This window comes from Aspergillus eucalypticola, assembly GCF_003184535.1.
Source record: "Aspergillus eucalypticola CBS 122712 chromosome Unknown BO83scaffold_3, whole genome shotgun sequence".
NCBI classification, from domain to species: domain Eukaryota; kingdom Fungi; phylum Ascomycota; class Eurotiomycetes; order Eurotiales; family Aspergillaceae; genus Aspergillus; species Aspergillus eucalypticola.
The window spans coordinates 403951-423282 of record NW_020290277.1 but is presented as its reverse complement, the minus strand read 5'-3'; the positions used below and the strand labels follow the sequence as shown (position 1 = coordinate 423282).

General features: G+C 48.1%; 8 protein-coding genes across 8 annotated transcripts; 4 read left to right on the top strand and 4 right to left on the bottom strand.

The window, feature by feature from the left end:
* Positions 1-509: 509 nt before the first annotated feature.
* BO83DRAFT_304823 (putative C6 transcription factor) lies at positions 510-2133 on the top strand (the record flags this gene model as incomplete). The annotated part of the gene is made up of 3 exons (XM_025527236.1): positions 510-1240; positions 1295-1748; positions 1801-2133. The coding sequence occupies 3 exons, from the start codon at positions 510-512 to the stop codon at positions 2131-2133; spliced, it is 1518 nt and encodes a 505-aa protein (XP_025392076.1).
* An 85-nt stretch (positions 2134-2218) lies between these two features.
* BO83DRAFT_405361 (zinc-dependent alcohol dehydrogenase) lies at positions 2219-3591 on the bottom strand (the record flags this gene model as incomplete). The annotated part of the gene is made up of 4 exons (XM_025533795.1): positions 3310-3591; positions 2885-3252; positions 2748-2826; positions 2219-2700 (listed from the first exon to the last, which is right to left on the bottom strand). Exons 1-4 carry the CDS (start codon positions 3473-3475, stop codon positions 2219-2221), a joined length of 1095 nt encoding a protein of 364 aa, XP_025392075.1. The 5' UTR covers positions 3476-3591.
* A 1981-nt stretch (positions 3592-5572) lies between these two features.
* BO83DRAFT_454168 (uncharacterized protein) lies at positions 5573-6937 on the top strand (the record flags this gene model as incomplete). The annotated part of the gene is made up of 2 exons (XM_025536950.1): positions 5573-5841; positions 5878-6937. 2 exons carry the CDS (start codon positions 5573-5575, stop codon positions 6794-6796), a joined length of 1188 nt encoding a protein of 395 aa, XP_025392074.1. The 3' UTR covers positions 6797-6937.
* A 405-nt stretch (positions 6938-7342) lies between these two features.
* On the bottom strand, positions 7343-9107 carry BO83DRAFT_434089 (TPR domain protein). Its single transcript, XM_025535748.1, has one exon. The coding sequence runs from the start codon at positions 9058-9060 to the stop codon at positions 7348-7350; it is 1713 nt and encodes a 570-aa protein (XP_025392073.1). The 5' UTR covers positions 9061-9107; the 3' UTR covers positions 7343-7347.
* Positions 9108-9930: 823 nt separating this feature from the next.
* BO83DRAFT_423237 (CBD9-like protein) lies at positions 9931-10623 on the bottom strand (the record flags this gene model as incomplete). Its single annotated transcript, XM_025535085.1, has 2 exons — positions 9931-10529; positions 10581-10623. 2 exons carry the CDS (start codon positions 10621-10623, stop codon positions 9931-9933), a joined length of 642 nt encoding a protein of 213 aa, XP_025392072.1.
* Positions 10624-11651: 1028 nt separating this feature from the next.
* BO83DRAFT_353237 (DUF3176 domain-containing protein) lies at positions 11652-13601 on the top strand (the record flags this gene model as incomplete). Its single annotated transcript, XM_025529036.1, has 2 exons — positions 11652-12884; positions 12975-13601. Exons 1-2 carry the CDS (start codon positions 11688-11690, stop codon positions 13599-13601), a joined length of 1824 nt encoding a protein of 607 aa, XP_025392071.1. The 5' UTR covers positions 11652-11687.
* Positions 13602-13975: 374 nt separating this feature from the next.
* Positions 13976-14614, bottom strand: BO83DRAFT_385010 (uncharacterized protein; the record flags this gene model as incomplete). Its single annotated transcript, XM_025532602.1, has 1 exon — positions 13976-14614. The coding sequence occupies one exon, from the start codon at positions 14612-14614 to the stop codon at positions 13976-13978; it is 639 nt and encodes a 212-aa protein (XP_025392070.1).
* Positions 14615-17945: 3331 nt separating this feature from the next.
* BO83DRAFT_305007 (polysaccharide lyase family 1 protein) lies at positions 17946-19268 on the top strand (the record flags this gene model as incomplete). Its single annotated transcript, XM_025527244.1, has 4 exons — positions 17946-18430; positions 18506-18572; positions 18638-18806; positions 18868-19268. The coding sequence occupies 4 exons, from the start codon at positions 17946-17948 to the stop codon at positions 19266-19268; spliced, it is 1122 nt and encodes a 373-aa protein (XP_025392069.1).
* Between the last annotated feature and the right edge of the window lie 64 nt (positions 19269-19332).

Genomic DNA, 19332 nt, shown 5'->3' with positions numbered 1-19332 from the left:
AGGAGGAATAGTAGGTAGTAGAGAAGAAAGAAAAGAAGTACGTAGAAGATCTGGATTGGAGTAAATGACAGGAGGGGTCCTGATTGCTAAGCTCGGTTGGGGGTGTGGGGGTAGTTAGTTCTGTTACATAAATGATTACATGATCATCTACTTACTTCCTTCTATATTTGGGATGCTGTTGTCATGCCCCATCATAACATGTCCATGTAACTATGGGTCACATTGTTATATTGACTTTGTTTAGATATTGAACAAGTGGAATGGAATTATGGCTGTGGAGAAGATGGTGGAATCTGCATGCAATCCGGGATTCTGATGAATGGCCGGTCTTCTGACTCCGCAATTGCTTTGCTTCCCCTCATCTGCAGCTAATCATTCATCTCATCCCTCTCTTCGGATACTCCCTTCATCTTTCCACTCTTCCTATCTACCTATCCATTCATCTATCCACCCATCCATTTCCTTCGTTAGCTATTTGATTGGGACCCAGTGATTATCATCCCCTACCCATGCGCCATCGACTCACAAAGCGTGCATGCGATGAGTGTATCTCCCGCAAGGTCAAGTGCAGCGGCGCCTGGCCCTGCGATACCTGCCAGAGTGCCCCTAAGCAAGTCAACTGCACTTACCTGAAGCCTGCGCGGAGAAGGGGACCAAAGGTACGCAGATATACTGGTGAGCAGGGTGAAGAACACGCGACGGCTGGCCCTCTGATCTCTCCGCATGTCGATCCTCGTGACGAGGGGATATCCCATGTGGAAGCAGAGCGACCTGCATCGACTATCATCCCAACAGAAGACCTAGTCTCAGTTGTGCGTTCGTATCAGCAGGCTTCTTATAGCGTGTGGCCGGTTGTCGATGCTGAAGTGCTATTGGAGAAGCTTGAACATGGCACACCAGATGTGGGAACTTCGTGTCTGGCTATGGCTCTCTGTGCAGCCACCATGGCACAGCTGCAGCTTGCTCCGACAAGTATTGATAGCGCGATGATGGCAGCGGAGTGTATGAGGATGCGTGAAGCACATCTCGACTTGAGGAGCGTCTTGGTTTCCTTCTTCTTGCATGTTTATCATGCCAAGATCAATAAGAGAGACTCGGCCATGTTGTTCATACGAGAGGCTGTGTATGGAGCTAGGTTGTTGAAGCTGGATGAGGGGATGAGTGGACATGATAGTGAGCTGGATGCGAATGTTGTTGCCAATAAAGAGATCGTGTTTCTATTGCTGTGGGTTTCTGAAAGGTAGGAACTGCATCCACACTTCGATTGTAGCTCACTTTAGCTGACACGGTTCAGGGGCTATTCTTTGCATCTTGGTCTCGAACCCTCGTATACCACTCCTATTCGCCTACCAGATGAGGTGGATGTCGGCAATAATGCAGACGTGAAAGGCTTGCTGGAGCTCGGCAGACTCTTTGCCACGTTTGACAGATTTTCGTCTACGAGAAGCAACAATGCTAGAGATAAATCGGTAATGACTGCAGATAGCCTGGCAGAGACGGAGACAGTCTTGTCGATGCTTTCGTTCGGCAAAGGTGACAGACCTTCTACCCGTATTGCTGATTACTGCATCACGAAAGAATGGATGAGGACCATCATCTGGCAGGAAGCTCTGTCTCGGCATCTGCTCTCGTCGAAATCGGGTGCCCGACTGATGACGTTCAGGTTCCCGGCTGTGGTCAGCCGTGACCTCCTGATGTCGTTGCAAAGCTTTACTGAGTCTGACCTGTTGCCATTGGGACGCGACCAGGTATGTCTTCTGCAATAATCGAAGATAGCGTGCTAATCGAAGTCTGGAATAGCTGTTGAAGTGCTTCGAAATTGCCAACTCACTCGCAGATACTGTCCTGCTCACGCCATGTGTCCCGACATGCTCTGACTTTCAAATGCGGCCGCATGATTTCCTGCACGCGTTGTACCAGAAGCTGCTGCCTTTCCTGGAGCAAGATTTCATGCTCAAGTCGATACTGCATAGTAAAACGGCCGAGGCCTTGGTTAAAGCCCCTGCGCGCTTATTGAGATTGGACTATAACCCATGGTCATTCGATCACGATGGGGATTACGCTCACAGCACTGGTGAGCATGTGGACTCTCCTGAGGAGGACGCTGATTCGCACTGGATTCTTTATGGATAAAAAGTGGGTGAAATTGTCTGATCCTATCGAAGGAATATGACGAACTGCAGAACTGCTATTCTCTGAACCATACAGCACGAGTAAGCTACTGCGAAACTTGAAGAACGACTCTACCTGCAATATCTCCCTTCTCCATCTCCTCGTATACCTCAGGCAACTCCTTGAACGTGCGGACTTTGATTTCCGGTTTGACAACCCCACGCCGGACCAACTCCACTGCCTCCATGCACTCTTTCAGTGAGCCGATAAGGTTCCCGGTAACCCGGAGGCCTTTGATTACGATCGTGCAAATAGGAGTTTCCAGTACTGGACGGCCCGGCGGGATTCCAACGCAGCTTAGAGTGCCTCCAACCCGCAGCATGTCACAGGCATGGGCGAACGCTTTGGCACTTCCCGCAGTCACAACAACAGCATGCGCACCAAGACCGGTAATTTCATGGACCCGCTGCACCGGATCCGTTGAAGTGAAGTCAATGAACTCTGTAGCTCCCAATCCAAGGACAAAATCTCGCTTGTCGGCAGCGTCAACGCCGATCACCAGTGCTCCCTGTGCCTTCGCATATTGTACTGTCTGGTCAGTATGTGGTAGCCTCGCGATAATGCGCCAGACTTACCAGCCAGATGTCCAAGACCACCTCCGGCACCTACAACGACGAGCCAGTTGCCTGCCCGGATATTCGCATTGAGAACAGCCTAGGGACAGTCAGCGATTAAATTCCTTGGTTGGTTCGTGCGTAGAACTGATTCTTACCTTGTACGCTGTGACTCCAGCACACAGCACCGGCCCGATAACCTTTGGATCTATATCGTCAGGAAGGATAGTAAGATTGTCGGCATCCAAAGCGATATACTGCTGGAAGCTGCCGTCTTCGTGGTGCAGGTGGTTCGTGCCCTTGACACAGTACTGTTCCGTGCCAGCTAAGCAGAATTCACATCTCCTACAAATACGACTAGCGAAGCGAATGCCGACCAGTCCGCCGACCTTCAGGTCAGGGTCACAGTTGGGGCCCAGAGCCACAATCTGACCGACGCCTTCATGGCCTCCAACATGCGGGAGTTTGATTTTCGTGATTGGATTACCATCAGCACCAGCCGCAGTGCCGTTTTTCGTATGTAGATCTTCCCGAACATGTTAGGCATCTAGATGACTTGTATGACCGAGGTTCTAAGACTGACCACTTTGACAGACACCTGTGTAGAGCACCTTCGCTAATACCTCATTTGACCCCGGGGTAGGAACGGGATAGCCTTCACGGAATTCCACACTGCCACCCAATTCTCGAACGAGAGCCACCGTCTGAGTCTGGGGGATCTCATCCGAAGGAAGGGACATAGCACCCATGTTGAATTCTCTGAAATTCCGAGTACTAAATTTCTTCTCTGTGGGACAAGTGCTCCAACAGAAAGTGATACCTGGGGAGTAAAGCCATATAAATAGTCTAGCTTCTAGTATCCAACACATCAATCAAACAATCCTCCAAATTCACGCCCCCAAATGCAATAGTGTAGATAACTATCCCTTGATAGACCAAATTCACAACCCCCCTAACCAGGCTAATTCTCCAATTGGTCCAGACGCCCTGCAGCTGCGGGACCGAACCACGGCAGCAAGACTCGCCCTAATCTTATTTCTCCGAGCCAAACAAACGACGAACAAAGAACCCCCTCGCACGGACCATAGGTGAATGATAGCCACTTACTTCTACTCATGTCTACATGATCGTCCTACATTCACCATCGTCTAGACCCCTCGTGTCGCTGCTGAGGTGGTGTTTTTGATGTTTAACACCCCCTCACTTCGTGATAGTAGAGGTGTGACGGAATTGCATTGCATGACTCCGCAATTTCTCCGCTTGATGTGGTGAGTGTGGGTGGTAGCTCGTATCGCTATTTCTCCGAGGGGTGAAGGTGTCATGCGCTGCGTATTTGGGGATGGATGGAGAGATAAGAGGAGTGAGGTAGGAGGAATGTAAGAGATAAGGAGCCGTTGGGGAACGCGCATTTCCTGCTTATCTTAGAGGTGAAGGGAAGATGTCAAGGAGGGTTAGTATTGCTGTTAGATAGTGTAAGTCATGCTGGTGCTGCCGGATGATCGTCCAAAGTTTCCAGTTGCCATGCGTCGTTCATGATAATGATGATGATATTCTCAAGCATTAACTATTGAGGATGCAGAATATATCTGTCAGACTAATCAGTGAGAAGAGCTTGGGGGTCATTATTCTTACAGCTACAGAGTTACTAGCTTGACTTATCTTGGGTGAGCCGATAGCAGTTCTATTATAGTCAGTAAAAACCATCATCGCATTGTCCAGTCTCTGTCGAAGGTAGTTCCTGTGGCAGTCAGTCTCTATGTCTGCAGTCATCATGACTGTGGAACTGTAGTCTGGTTACTAGGAGAGATCTGCAGTCATCAACTATATATGGCAAGTCCTTCATCTCACGGACCCTAGTTGAAGACCTACTTCGCGTGGGAATTATCGAACTACTTAACAACATTTCTTTCTTGATCTGTGCAAGATGGTCAGTTATGACTCCCTTGCACATTTGACTTTTCGACTTTCTGCGGTTAGGAATGATCTAGCAGCAATAGAATTTTGCGGAGGAAGCACCTGGGGATGGGGTTCTATGTGAGAAGAAGGGAAGGGTTGGAATGTAACAGGGACTGCTATCTAGTGTTTAACTCACAGTTGAGAAGAACATCCTAGAACTGTCATTCTCATAACTGAACACCTGGGTATGTGCTACTAGATAGCTAAATATTATGAGCATGTTCTCCCTAAGCGCACAAGATTGATTATTTAGCCGCATAGATAATCGACAAATAGTATTGAGCGAACGATCTCTGCGTCCTTTCATCCCAGGTCAAGTGACTTAGGTTACATTATTACATAGTAAGACGCTAATATAACATAGGGTTTTATAGGTCCAACGGTAGGAGATGTGTCACTTACGGGTAAGAAGCAACTTCCGCGAAAGCCAAATTGAAAAGATGGATTGATAACAAACAAACTCCAGCTCCGGTACCAAATTGAGGCCACAAATACAGGCCCCAGGCGTAGAGGATCTAATGATAAGCACAAAGGGTAACAACTACCCACCCATATGATGTGATTGCAGTATTGCGGACGGAAGGGACGAGGATGAGTGGTAGAGCAAGGCTGCTCTTACCTTTTCCATATGCCAGTATCTCACAATATCTCTGGAGAATATGGCCTTGTTTTGGTGCACATGAAGCACCACGTCTGTCGTTCTCGTTTACCAGTACCAATTACAGTAATAACCGTTACGATCGACCGCATATTTAGGTAAGGACAATGTCAACTATCTTCTCCGACTAGTTATGAGATATTTGGATTCTCACAATGAAGATAGATCACTCACTACTATCAACTTTGTCGACTGCCATCTTTCATTCAGTGCTAGGCCCCCCACTTTCATAATGACGATGCAAATGATTCCTCCAATTTTCCGACAAGAGTTTATCAAGACGACACTTCGAGAACCAGAGCTCGGCAAAGTGGATACGTGGGCGGACCTGAGACGACTGGACACTATACCCTCTGAACTGTACTTCCGAATTATGTGCTGCCTTGATGTGCCGACCCATAAGACACTCCAGCTTGCGTCAAAAGGGATACGCAACAGGACTCAAGAGGCCCTGTTGAAAGCGAAATGGATCGAAATCAGAGTTACCAATGACATGACAGGGTTCTATAATCTATTGGAGGTGGCATAAGATAAGAGTATTTGCTCGTACCCCGAGACTCTCTGGTTTGAGCCCAGAAGGCTCCCAAACGGGGGGCAGATGGCGTCCACTATTCCTCCTTGGCTAAATACTTCTATAATTGACTCGTTCCCGGCGACCAGCCAGATTTCCGACGCTGTGAAGAAGATGTCGAATATCAAGACCATAGTTATCGACTATTGTCGGTCCCCACGAAGTGCGAATGGCACCAGCGGCAAGTTTCTACAAATCATTTTCTCGGCTCTTACGGATGCCGGGACTCAGCCTGAGTATCTATATCTGTTCACGAAGGATTCAATTCAACCCAATACAGAGTTACTGACGGTTGTACCATGTGAATACTACACTCCCCCCAGCAATGTTAGTACTGTATGGTATAAGCTGGTCTTCTTGACGGTGGGTGAGCCCTCTGATGAGCCATGCAGAGAATATATTGCCCAAATGTTCACCTCGTTGTTTTTAAACGCTTGGAAGCTAAAGTATCTGCTGTGGCATGGCTCCCCGGTACATCCTATGTGCCATTGGTGGAGAAGGCTAATGAAACTGGCTATCGATCCCTTTGACGGGGCAGACTCCAAGCATGAGACCGGCGTGGATCTCTGGAGATTGTCGATCGAATATGTGGACATCAGCACTGAAGACCTCATTCGATTTCTCGAGCTGCATGGAAAACACCTAACGATACTCGTCCTTTATCGGGTTTATGACCCTGAAGGGGGCTGGCTTAAAGTCCTCAAACTGCTCAAAGATAAAGAAATCTGTCCCAAGCTGCAGCGCGTGAGGCTTGTCGTCGGACGTATCCTGGTGAATACTCAGCAACTCCAAATGAATTCAGATAAGCTGGAATATGATACGGACAACCCCGAGTTGAATGATATAGATCAGGCAATCGCTCGGTGCGAGGAAATGGGGTACTAGGTGGTCATTCACCCTCCTTGTCGTATCTGCGTTTCTGCGAAGTTATTGTTTTCTTGTTCACGGACTGAACAGTTCTCTCCCAACAGAAAAGGGAACATTAGGATAGAATAGCTTAGCTTGAATCACAACATCTTTACTTTGGCTGAATGTTCCTGATAGTCCCGTAGAAGTCGGGGATGACGCCTCTACTGCAAAGACCTTTTGATTTCAGGTGCTGATATGTTGTTGATTCGGATATGAAGAGGTTGACTTCGCGGTTTGGCGGGTCGAATACGGAGGGGTCGCGCTCGTGGTACTGATGTTATGTTTGACAAGAGTGAATGTGGATGCGAGCGCCCCTTTGAAGGGTGGAGGTCATCTAGGATGAGGGTGTCCGCCTCTTGGCGCTTGTGCACTGCGGCTATCTCAACCAACCGTCGGGCAGAAGCCATAACTTTCAGTACAATGCTGCAGCAAGGAAGTTGACCTGGTCATGCATCTATTTTCACTAGTCCATCAATCGAATACAAAGACCTTCATTATAAGACTCATGTACATACACCCGAACAAACTCATGAACAACACTGCGATCCCTGCACACCCAACCGACAAAAGCACGAAGACTTAATATCCACATCAGCCACACTCAAAGCAACATCCAGCTGCTGCTTAATGATAAGCGCCTCTGCTCCACGTCCCAACCTCACCAAACACTCATGATACCCATGCAGCGCCCACACATTATTCGGGTGCTGATGCGCCCGAGTAATTTCCGCATCTAGACCCAAATCCTCCGCATACGCCTTCGCAGCCTCCTCCACATGACCCTGCTCCAGCGACAAGGCCGCATACGCATGTCGCGTAGGCAACATCCAGCCCCACGGTTCAGTATACATCAGTTCATCGTCATAACGAATTGCCTCCCGGAGGCTGTCAAAACCCCGCTCAAAATTCCCACGACGGTACTCAATCTCACCGTCTAGCATGGCCGTCGCAACCTTCAGAATATCAATGATGAGATTCGGGTAGTCTTTCCGGCTGGGGGGGACGCGTTTAGCAGCCGCTTCGTAGAGGGTGCGCTCTTGCAGAGCTTCGGGAATGTTGTTTGTCGCTGCTAACGCAATTGCCTTGCCGTAGTGCATCATGGCTGTGGTGACGCAGTAGAGGTCTTGATCTTCAGGGATTGGAAGTGCTTTGAGCTCTTCCCAGAGTCCGAAGCGGACGTAGACGTGAACGCGCACTGATTTGAAAAACTCGAGCCAGTCTGCTAGCGGTGGGGAGTCGACCCGGAGGACGTCATCTGTGATTGAGGCTTCCATCTGGTCTATGGCTTTCAGCGCGATTTTGGACTGACCGGAGAGCATCGCCGCGTAGACGAGTGAGTGGTAATTGTGTAGACGGTAGAAGCTGTACATGTTCTTTGCACCTTCGCGGGCGAGGAATTTCTCGTCTGCTTGGACTGCCGCGGTATTCGAGTCGACTGAGCGACGGTAATCTCCAACCAGAACATCGAGATGAGTAGGCATGTGGTGCAGGTGCCCAGCGTCAGGGACGAGATGGCGTAGAGCGTCTGCTGGCGGGAGCGCAACGGCAGGAGTGGCGGACATTTCCCAGAAATGTATACAGAAATGAAGCAGACCCGGATGGGTATCTGCGCCGGGAAGGGACAAGCCATCTTTGAAGAGCTTCTGCACGTCGTAGACGGGAGATGTCTCGATGGGGAGGCCAGTCTTGATGTGGAACATCTTGCGCTGCGCTGTATGCATCTTTGCGTCTACGTAGAGAGCCATGACGTCGAGGTCAGTGGGGAACTGGTCATATACTTTCTTCATTGCTGCGTCGTAGGCGTGGTTGATCTGGTCGTAGTCTTCGGCGGGATGGTCGACGGGGAAGCGAGTTTGCATGGCTTCGATGAGTGCGCGCTCGACGGGAGTAACGGGAGCTGTTTGGCAGAGCTCTTGAGCCTTTCGTGCAGCTTCGTGGCATAGCTTCATGCTTTGTCTGAGGTCAACCGGATCGAACAGACGCCAGGCTTTGTTATAGTTAGGCCCTGACGCGTAGGCCAAGCCCCAGTAGGCAATGGCACAGTTGCGGTCGTGGGCTATGGCCTGCTCAAAGCATCTGTTACCTTCAGCATGGTTGAAGGCGTAGCACCAAATGAGGCCGCGGTCAAACCAGATCTGCGCATCTTGGCTTGTAGTGCTGATGGGTCGAGTATATGTGCCAAGGTTGTAGTAGTCGTCTGTGGCTGGACGTGGGATCACAGAGTCGGGCACTAGGGACATTTTGAAATGGTCTGACCTAAAACCTGTCTCAATGGTACAAATTCGAGTCTCCAGGCAGTATAATTTCTGAATCATGGCAATGCTGGGTTTTCGGCCAAAAAGATTGAACAATATATACTGTTGTATGATGATCACGTGAGGCGCTCGTTGCTCCACTGGGATGCTTAGTCTCCGGTATCAGACGCCGGATTTCAAACGCCGATTGGCCTACAGCTGCCCTATCGGTCATTCGACTGGAATTGCCATGTTCATTGCGTGATAATGTCTTGACAATAGGAAATTTGAAAAGAATCAAAACATCCTAGTAGGCGAATTTAGTTCTCCACTAAGCACATGGATAATATACCGGGACAGATACGTTGGCGAGGCCAACGTCGGTTCTCTGTAATTTTGGACATAATTCTGTTGCTCCCTTTGGAATGCATTTTGCTCATCGAGACCTTGGAAGTTTTACTAGTAGTCAAGATAAATACCAAGTACATCTGAGCACGGTGTACTACTTACTGCAACGTACAAGAATGCGAAGAACATGCATGTGTTTGTTCGCCTGTGTCAGAGCGAGTCTACAATGTCTCTATCTACTAATACTCAGATCGATCTGTCATGGAGCTTATATACTACCCTATTTGTAGGGGCAGAACAAGCGACTGCGGAAGATTCAAAAGCCGGATGAACGTCCCACCAATATGATTTCAGTTTCAAAGGCCGGAGCCCCTGCCGGGGAGCTAAGCATTCTTGACACCCAAATAGCACTGTTCTCTCTTGGCGCTGAGTCGGAACACATTGACATGGAAATTGGAAATCTTCATGATTAGGTTTCCAGCATACTTTATAATCTTAGAAGTTAGATTCATGCTTCGCTCGCCAAGCTCATTGGAAGGGATTGTACGGAAGATCAGTCGTAGCCTCCGCGGCGGAGAATTGTGCTTGACTCAAGTCGAACTGCATGGAACCTAAATCATCATGCATCGCCAGATCGGCCGAAGGGTCAGGATTGTTCAAGGGCGGCCCAGTAAAAGAAGCCCAGAACCAAGGTGTCGAGGTTCCCTCAGGGTCCAAGGTGTACACAGAACTGGGATCGCTAGGAGGTGCAGCGGGAGTAGGCCAGGCCGAGAGACAATTATCACAGCGGATGTTGGCGGTCATAATGCCGTTGTCAATTCCCGAGCTGGCGAGGAGAGTAACATTTGCAAGAGGGTTGTATTGAGGTTCACTCTTGCCACCGTCCAAGCTGGAACGCGGTGACAGTGTCACTTCCGTGGAAGAGGCGGCCCAGAGAATAAAGAGGTTCGCAGAGGCCATTTGAGCGCCTTCACCTAAGGAGACCCATTGTAGAGTTGTGGGGGCAGATATTTGTAGGTAGATGGGACCGGAGCCAGCGGCGGTGGTGGTATTGGGGATGGTGATGCTATAGGACAGTCCCGGTTCGGTTGGAGGGGAGTAGGTGACGATATCTGCGGTGGCTAGGACTGCGTGATTATTAGTTCTGGAGTAATTAGGATTACTTGAGGCCTTCGTACCTGAGCCTAGGGCCACAGCCGGGAGGAGACGGGAGAAGTGCATTTTAAATGTGGGTTCTGAGGCTTAGGTTCGAAAGGGAAGAACCTTGGATCCAACGCGATTATATAGGTATGAACTATGTGGCTGGCTGGATCCACAGCATTTAAGGACCAAGATACGGTATGTCTTAGAGTAGATTCGTGGGACATCTAAGCTAAAGATCTCATAGCGCTGGCTCTCACAAGGAGCGCATTCCTCGGGAAATCTGGCCCCTTGCATCTCGCCCGACCGAAAGATTACCGCGAACGCAGGAAAACTCGGACGCAGAAGAATTCATCATGGTAGAGAATGATCAAGACAAATAAGAAGGCACAAAGCCTTACACATGGTAAACTGACGACGAGATAAGGGCAAAAATTGTATCATGTGCTGTTCTGACTCTGACTGCCATTTTGACCATTCAAAATCAATACTCTCTTTTATTTTTGGTTACCTTTTATATCGTGATAGTAAAATCTGCGCGCATTCCGAGCGTTACTTTGCTTCTAGTCTTCACTGGCTGCATTAGAGAATAGTATGGTTGCTGAAAAAAAAAAAAGAACCTATAAGATCGATCGTAGGGTTTCAAATCGCCAAAACCTACTACATGTAATGTAGACACGAAAGATAGTACCGGCATCACACCGGACAGGATGAACTTCGAAGGGATCGATTACAAGCTCTTTGAGCCTCATTTTTTCCAATTTTGTTTTCTTTCAATTTATCTCCCTAGGCTAGTCAGGCAACCGGGTTGTGCCAGCTGGACAAGAGATGTACGGTGAGTGAGATTGACTTCCCAAAAACGAGGGAGGGTCCAAGTAAGATGAGAGCCAAGATACTTGAGAAAGTGGCTCATATAAGATGGTAAGATCCTTCAAGAGGGTCTGAGGCACTGTAGCTGTTCATTTGCTGGCAGTGTTGAGGGATTAACTAGTGCGTGGCAGGGAAATAAGCGCTAAGCCCTCCGGCTAAGGAGGGCTCTGCAAGGCTGTCCCATATAATACTCTCACTCCCCGCAGATTATTATGGAGGTACAACAACGACCCCATCCTGTGGTCTGAGAAGACGAAGGAAAATAGGGCTCGATCATGGTCTCCCGCCCTCCAAGTCCAGTCCGTCCATCGGAAGAAACTAACGGGTCTCTGGAGCGCTGCCTTCGTGGACCAGAATCCGATGGCGAACATTCCCGCTCTGACTCAAGAGAAACATATCCTAGCCAGAGCAACCCAATCACCGACTATGGGCTGTCCAATACATATTTGCTTCGTGAAGTTGAGGGTCCCCCAGAGATTCATGGGTCGGCTATGAAGAAGAGTAAAGCCCCTACCGGCTTGTTATCCTGGGGATGGGAAATTGGTGCATCCGTATTGAGCGTTGCATGTGTGGTCATTCTGATCGTGCTGCTAAACCACCTGGATGGGATGCCCTATGCCGACTGGACATACAGAGTCTCTCCAAATGCAGTGGTCGCGGTGATAGCAACCGCCAATAGAGCTACACTGCTATTCCCGGTCGGAGTTTGTCTCAGTCAACTCAAATGGAATCATTATCGCAGCCAAAGACGGCTATACGATCTATACGCTCTTGATCAGGCCAGCCAAGGCATCTGGGGTTCTTTGCAACTGATTACTACTAACCGCCCCAGCCTGGCTACTCTCGGTGTAGTTATCTTGATTCTGTCGGCTGCACTTGATTTCTTGACCCAGCAGATTCTCACCTTTCCTTCTTGTATTGTTCCCGCTTTAAATGAAACGGCTTTTCTACAGACTGCCCAGGCCTACGTACCCGGCAATGCAAATAGTGATAATACTATGAGTCTGCTTATCCTCCAAAGCATCTATGGGTCAGACAATACCCAGGAGCCAACCTGCAGTATAGGTTTATGCAAGTATCCTACTTTTGACACCCTGGGGGCATGCAGCAGATGTCAGGATGTTATCTCGCAATTACTGCAGAGTTGCACGGCTCTCTCCTTAAACAGCTCGTATGCGAGTTTTCTCAATGGTACGGCATATCAAGGGGCCAAACCAAATTGCACATATACCATGCCGGGAGACTTACGGATAACGCCGGATATTTTTAGAGCGGCCACTGTAGACATTGGATCTGGAAACGCAGTTGAACTCGGGAAGGAAACCTGGACTTTCGCCAATACAGACACAGATTGTCTAAACCTCAGCAGTTCCCAAGGGCCCCGGGTCGCTGGGATCTTGAATCCGATTGTTGGCCTGGCAGCGGCGATATACGACAATCCAAACATATTATATACTGCCGGAAACCTCACTGTGCTGGAACCAAAGCCATAAATCACTGAATGCGCCCTGTATTTCTGCGCCTAGAGATACACAAACAACAGTTATACCTCTGATCACCAGTCACTTGAAGCATCTGAGACGGAGCAGCTCTTTATGAAAAACAGATACTTCCAAATGTTCTACCCCAATGAGCTGGCTCCACTGAACAGCTCAACCCCAAGTTTCGCAATCAATGGTAACTATACCATCGCAGGAAATACCGTGCTACAGATCCTCAACTCTTTCACATCTACTATATTCCTCTCAGACCAAATCGAAGCTGGGTGGACGTATTCCGTGCAGGAGGGGAAAGACGCCAGCCCCGTTATGAAGAACGTTGCTGTCGGCATTACAAAGGGAATTCGTGCCGGGCCGAATAGCACCACGATTACCGGGGAGGCATTTACCACGCAGACATATATATCTGTGCGCTGGTATTGGGCTGCGGCTCCGATCATGATCACGATCTTGTTGATCTTGTTCTTGATATTGATTGTGGCTCATACTGCGAGGGCTAAAGGAGTGGGAATGTGGAAGTCATCGGCGCTGGCGCTGTTGGCTTGTCGGGTGACGCAGGGGCCTGAGCATCCGGACCTGCAGACACTTGGAGAAGCTGAGGTGGAAAAGGTCTCAAAGAGTATGCTTGTATCGTGGGATAGGGAGGGCGAGCCGTTGACTTTGAGGGTTGATGGGATTAAGAAGAGATAAGGTTAGCATATAGTTATAGTAATCAGCAGATGTATGAATGTTTTGGATTAGCACCTCACATCTCACATAGTAATTATTGGAGTAGTAAGAAAAAGATATGCTGTTGAAGTAGGGCTAATGAGACATATAGTCAGTATATACACATACCAAGCACACTACTTGTTATTAATTTAGTTGATAGTCTTACAGCACTTTACCTCCGAAACAGTCTACATGACCACTACTGCTATCGTCTACCGTATTGCCAAATGATAATCCAAGAATCTGGTTCCTAGGCATTATAACAATTTAGTACCCTAGCCTAAAATCAAAACCATTCTCAAGCACACATGCAAGCTATACGTTCCCCCCAAATCATCCCATTTATACCATCATCAGAAACCAAGATTGTGTCTCACACGACGATCAATAGTTCCCCTCAACATGGTAGCTTGGACTGCAAGATCCTCTCGATCCTCAGTGTCAGTTCCTGGCCCCTTCCAAACAAAGGTGAGAGCATTTTGAGCATCCCTCACTTCCTGTTCTGGAATTCTCTGATTTCGCCCAAGTAAGTCAATAAGCATCTTGAACCATTGCCTATTCTGCTGATAAAAATGTCTGTCGATATAAAAATATCTATCAAGGTCATTATCAACAATGAGATCACAAAGACCCCCGACAGTATATTCCACTTCATGGAGGCGCACGCGCTTCATGATATTCTTCTCGTCGGCATAAGCGGGGCCGCGGGGCTCGTCAGTGATTGTGACATGCATGTGGCAGGGACTGCTGTTTCCGAGGGGTGAAAGGTCAAGAATGAGACTGATAGCGCCGGTGTTGGTGTCCGGGTCATTTTTGGTTTGGATCTTGAGTGTCCAGATGTTGGTGAGGAGCTGGAGGTTGGTGCCGCTAATGTAATCTTGCGTTCCTTCGGGTTTAGTTCCACAGAGCTCCAGGTATTCGATTTTGAGGTGGCTGGTCGAGTGCAGGAGGGTGCTGGGGACAAAACTGATTTCGGGGATAATTAGAGGCATGGTGATGAATGTATGTCTTGGGCGTTGTTGGAATGGTGGATGAGAGGATCGTTTGGCTGTAGTCGTTGAGAAAGATGAGAGCGAACGAACTGTTCCAATTCCCAAAGTGCAGGGTGAAGAGGGGCTTCTTATATCTTTTTAAGTAATGATATCGCCTTCTGATAAGTTATGTAGGTAGCACTTGTTTGGCAATATATCAATTTGATGTGGCAGTTTCCGCAAAATTCGTCTCAGTACAGGCAGGTAAACCTGAATTATGCCTGGAAATTTCCTGTCGGATAGCGGATTATGTTTGAGGAATTGCCTGATTTGCAAAGCCTTAGAATTAGGAAAGTGCCAACTTGGGTTGAATATTCATACTTTCAAAAGTAGGTCATACTGGGTGACCTCTGTTTCTTTCGGCTATCTGCCACAGACTGAGAAAGGTGCTCCAATGACGGGAATTTACTCACGGAAGGATTCTCAACTTCTCAATGGAGGTCTAACCGTTTTCTCAAATGTCCTGGAACTTCATAATAGAGATAATGGCGGAAAGAAGATCATATTGGGATTGTTCAGCCGGTTGCTGCGGCTATTAGTCCCAAACCATTGTTCATGGTCTGCTTAGTGAGAACTATTGACCAAGTTTCTTGGAGGGCCAAGGTGAAAATACAATTGGCTTTGATAGTAAGAAGCTTCTTTGGTTTTGAATACCAATGTTATACATTATGCCATTTTTATCTCACCCTGTTGATGTTGATTGATGTTGAGAGGAAGGTGTAGCAAGTGCTGACTGCCGCATAACGGGTCATTCTATGGGCGTAAGCTGCAAGTTGAGAATGTTACTTGTTCATTGGTATTACCAAGATTGTTCCTAAGATATGTTGTCTGCTTACTGGCAATGCGGTGATCTACCGTTGGAAGACCAGATGTTGACTGGAGTGGAAAGCGGTGGAAGTCTTATGATCTAGGAGCTTTCGGAGATTACAATGATGAAAACGGTACGTATAGTTCATGGGCTCGACTGAAAACAGAAGAAAACTACACATCATACTGAAGTGTGCTATTTGGACTCGGCTATCGCCTAGCTTTAACTCGTCGCCAGCTGCCCAACTAGGTGATTCTGCCTATTCGATTTTCGTGAGACACATGCAACGTGATGCAGAGTCTATTCTCCCGTAATAGTTATGATATCTATTTAGAAGTTTAACTATCGTCGACAAAGATAAAAACTCAAAAACATACAACAGAAGGGATTCGCTGGTGGTCACCCACCCAACTACTAACCTCCCGGCGTGTGGCTTGAGTACGGCTGAGCGGACGGGAAGCCCTATTTTCCACACCCTGTGGTCGTATGTGCTTATCTTCTACTAAAGCAAAACTAAAAGGGCAACTTCAAAGAGGGCTTTTTATTTCTTTATTTATTTATTTATTTTTTTTTTATTTTATCACTTTTTTTTCTATCAATGTTGATGTGCTCTGGTTCCACAGCGTAAATGGCATTGACCTTGTTGATACTAACAGTCAAGCTGTATGGGAAAACTTTGCGCACGACAGCAGCTGGCATGTCCCGCAGATTTTACGGTCATAGAATCGGTAAACCTTCTGACAATTGTTCACCGGGCTCATTTATTTCGCCATTCAAGGCAGTTTCCCTTTTAGAAAGCATCTTGATCTCTGGACAACCGAGGCATTTTAATATTCGTTCTGACTGCGACTCGGTTCTGGCGATTTCCAAGCAATAACGTGAACATCCATAGCAATGGGAAAGGGGTCATTGATGATGAATAATTCTTCTTCTATCATTAAGCTAATTGTGATCAGCTTATTGATCATAATGTCCTACTCTAGGAACCGGTTAATTCTGGTGGAGCGATTGCTTAAGATTCCAGTGTCATCCTCCCTGCCTTCTGGGCACGAACGGACTGCATCATGCCACCATTTCTGAGCTCACGATGCTCAACTCTCTAGATTGTTTCAATCTCACTGTGAATGTCATGGACACCTCATTATAGTACGACAATGCTGGCGGAAAGTGGACATTCTGGTGCACCTGCCAACGTACGACCTTTTATATCATCAGTGGTCTTCATCTGCTAGAGTCTATTGCTAACCGATCCTCACACGTACTGTAACTAGAACACGGATGGCTAGGACATACACCGTAGGTCGAACGTGATGATCCAAAACTCAAGGATGGCCGAGAACTAGCAGTAAGCTATGCCACCCCTTAACCGTCTTCTCTACAACGTCACCCACCCGTTTGCCAAATTGAGTGTAAAACATGTGACAGGGGCCCTAAGAGCTGACACCCTCGGCCTGAGCTCGTAGAGTGCTTTATTCCGGATCTTCGTAGATTGGTTATAAGCAAGGGATCGAGCAACTCGGAAATTTTCCAGTTTTTGCGTGTAATTTCACCGACTGGGTCCGAGTATTTCCCGCGATGCAGCTACCATAAATAGGATCGTTAGTATGAGAAGGATCGGTAGTAGAGATACCTGAGTCATTGAGCGGTTTGGTTGTACCGCATCCATAACCTGGATACGCATCCTTGCAATGAAATGTGAACATAAGGAATTCTGAAATGAAGGAGCTGTATGTAGAGTTGTGACATATATGCATGGTCTGTTTGTTCTGAGCCATGACGGGTTACATCCCGTTCGGCTGTTGAGCGGAAAGCCGCGTGGATGTCTCGGGAGGGTGGGTCAGGGTTCTCCAGGAATTCACTTCTTCAAGTTAGTTCTCACAGGGTCTTGCAGACCCACTCCAAATTAGTTGGCTATGGCGTCAGTGTCAACCAAACAAGCCAGCAAATTCTCATGAACCAAAGTCACCGTCTAAGATATACGTTCAGGTTGTTTAAAAGTGTTATAATTCAAGGTTGTTTTGGCAGCTTGCTCAAGGGAAACAACCGACACAAACCAATGAATGTGTACGATGAGTCTTCAGTGTCTGACTTACCAGAGAATATGGCGAAAGCCTGTGATCCTTTTCAAGTATCTTAAAAAGGGACACTGCATTGAGTCCTTGTAATGGTATGAGACAAACTCCATTTAGAGGATTGTGTGATATGGACAACATATCCCTGAATCAACCGTCACTGCAGGCCTTTCCTACTTGTGCATTCAGTTGCATTACAGTGGGGCAGAGTAGTTCTTGGCTGGAGGAACTATGATCACTTTGTAACAACAGTGGCCCCTATAGCTACTGGGGTTCTTTTCTTCGGCAAAACTCAGTCCTTGGCTATAATATATTGCTAGGTGACCTGAAGTACATAAGGATGAAAGGTTGGACGTCTGGACAATACTCCAGTCTGTCAAACCAATCTCTACTTTTTCACTTCCTATTCACCATGAAGGTCTCATTCCTACATCTTCTCTGTCTTAATGCCGCCTTGGCCAGCGCCAGTGTCATCAAAGGTGCCGCACAGGGTTTCGCAGCCGGCGTGACTGGCGGTGGCGATACAACCCCCAGCTACCCTAAAACCAACGAGGAGCTGGTCTCCCTACTTGAGAGCGACGAACCTCAAGTCGTCGTTCTCACCAAGACCTTCGACTTCATCGGAACCGAGGGAACCACGACCGAAGATGGATGCGCGCCTTGGGGTACAGGGAAGGCCTGCCAGTTGGCCATCAACTCCAATGGATGGTGTGGTAAAAATCCCGCCGTAACCGTCACGTACGACAAAGCTGCCAAGAATGGCATTCATATCAAGTCCAACAAGACTCTTGTTGGTGAGGGAGATAAAGGCGTGCTCAGTGGAAAGGGGCTCTACTTTGAGGGTGGTGTTTCCAATATCATTGTTCAGAACATTAAGATTACGGATCTCAATCCTGGGTATGTATCATCCCAAGACTACAAGCTGTCGCGTGCTTTATAACACATCAATTTTTCTAATGTATTTGAATACAGCTTTGTCTGGGGTGGCGACGCTTTTACTTTCTTCGGCGCTGACCTGATCTGGATCGACCACTGCGAGGTAAGACAGGCATCCCCATTTCCTGATAGTTATAGACGAGTTCCTAATATTAGCTGACGGATTAGACTTCTCTCATCGGACGCCAACACTACGTTACCGGCTTCCACCCCAACACCCGCATGACTTGGTCAAACAACTTCCTGAACGGCAAGACCACCCATTCCGCAGGCTGTGATGACCACCACTACTGGACATTGGAGCTAGTTGGCAAAGGAGACGAGATCACCTTCCAGAGTACGTGTCCCACGAAAATTTAGACGAAGCCACTATTCGACTAACACGCCTTTACTCACAGACAACTACGTTTACCACACCACCGGCCGTGGCCCTGCCCTCTCCGGCACAACCCTCTTCCACGCAGTCAACAGTGTCTGGTCCTCCATCCCTGGACACGCCATCGAGGGCGGTGAAAAGGGCCGTGGTATCTTTGAGGGATGCTTCTTCGAAGATGTTGTCGAGGTGGCCCCCGCCAAGCCCGAGAACCAGCTCTTCAGCGCCAGCGAAACCAACGCCGCGTCCTGCAAGTCCGCCTTGGGCCGCGCTTGCCAGCCGAATGGCTACAGCAAGTCTGGTGCTTTTAGCAGCTCCGAAACTGGTTTTTTCAGTGACTTTGCTGGACTGACTATTGCACCGGCTGGCTCTGCGACGGATGCTCGCGGTTATGTTCCTAAGAATTGTGGAATTGGGCACATTTAATCCTGTGATGGATAGGAGGGATTCTTTCCAATATGTGTCGAGGTGGTAGCTCACCTGGTTTGAA

Excerpts from the sequence above, each read along its gene's own strand:
- BO83DRAFT_434089 (XM_025535748.1), bottom strand. The coding sequence starts at position 9,060 with ATGTCCCTAGTGCCCGACTCTGTGATCCCACGTCCAGCCACAGACGAC.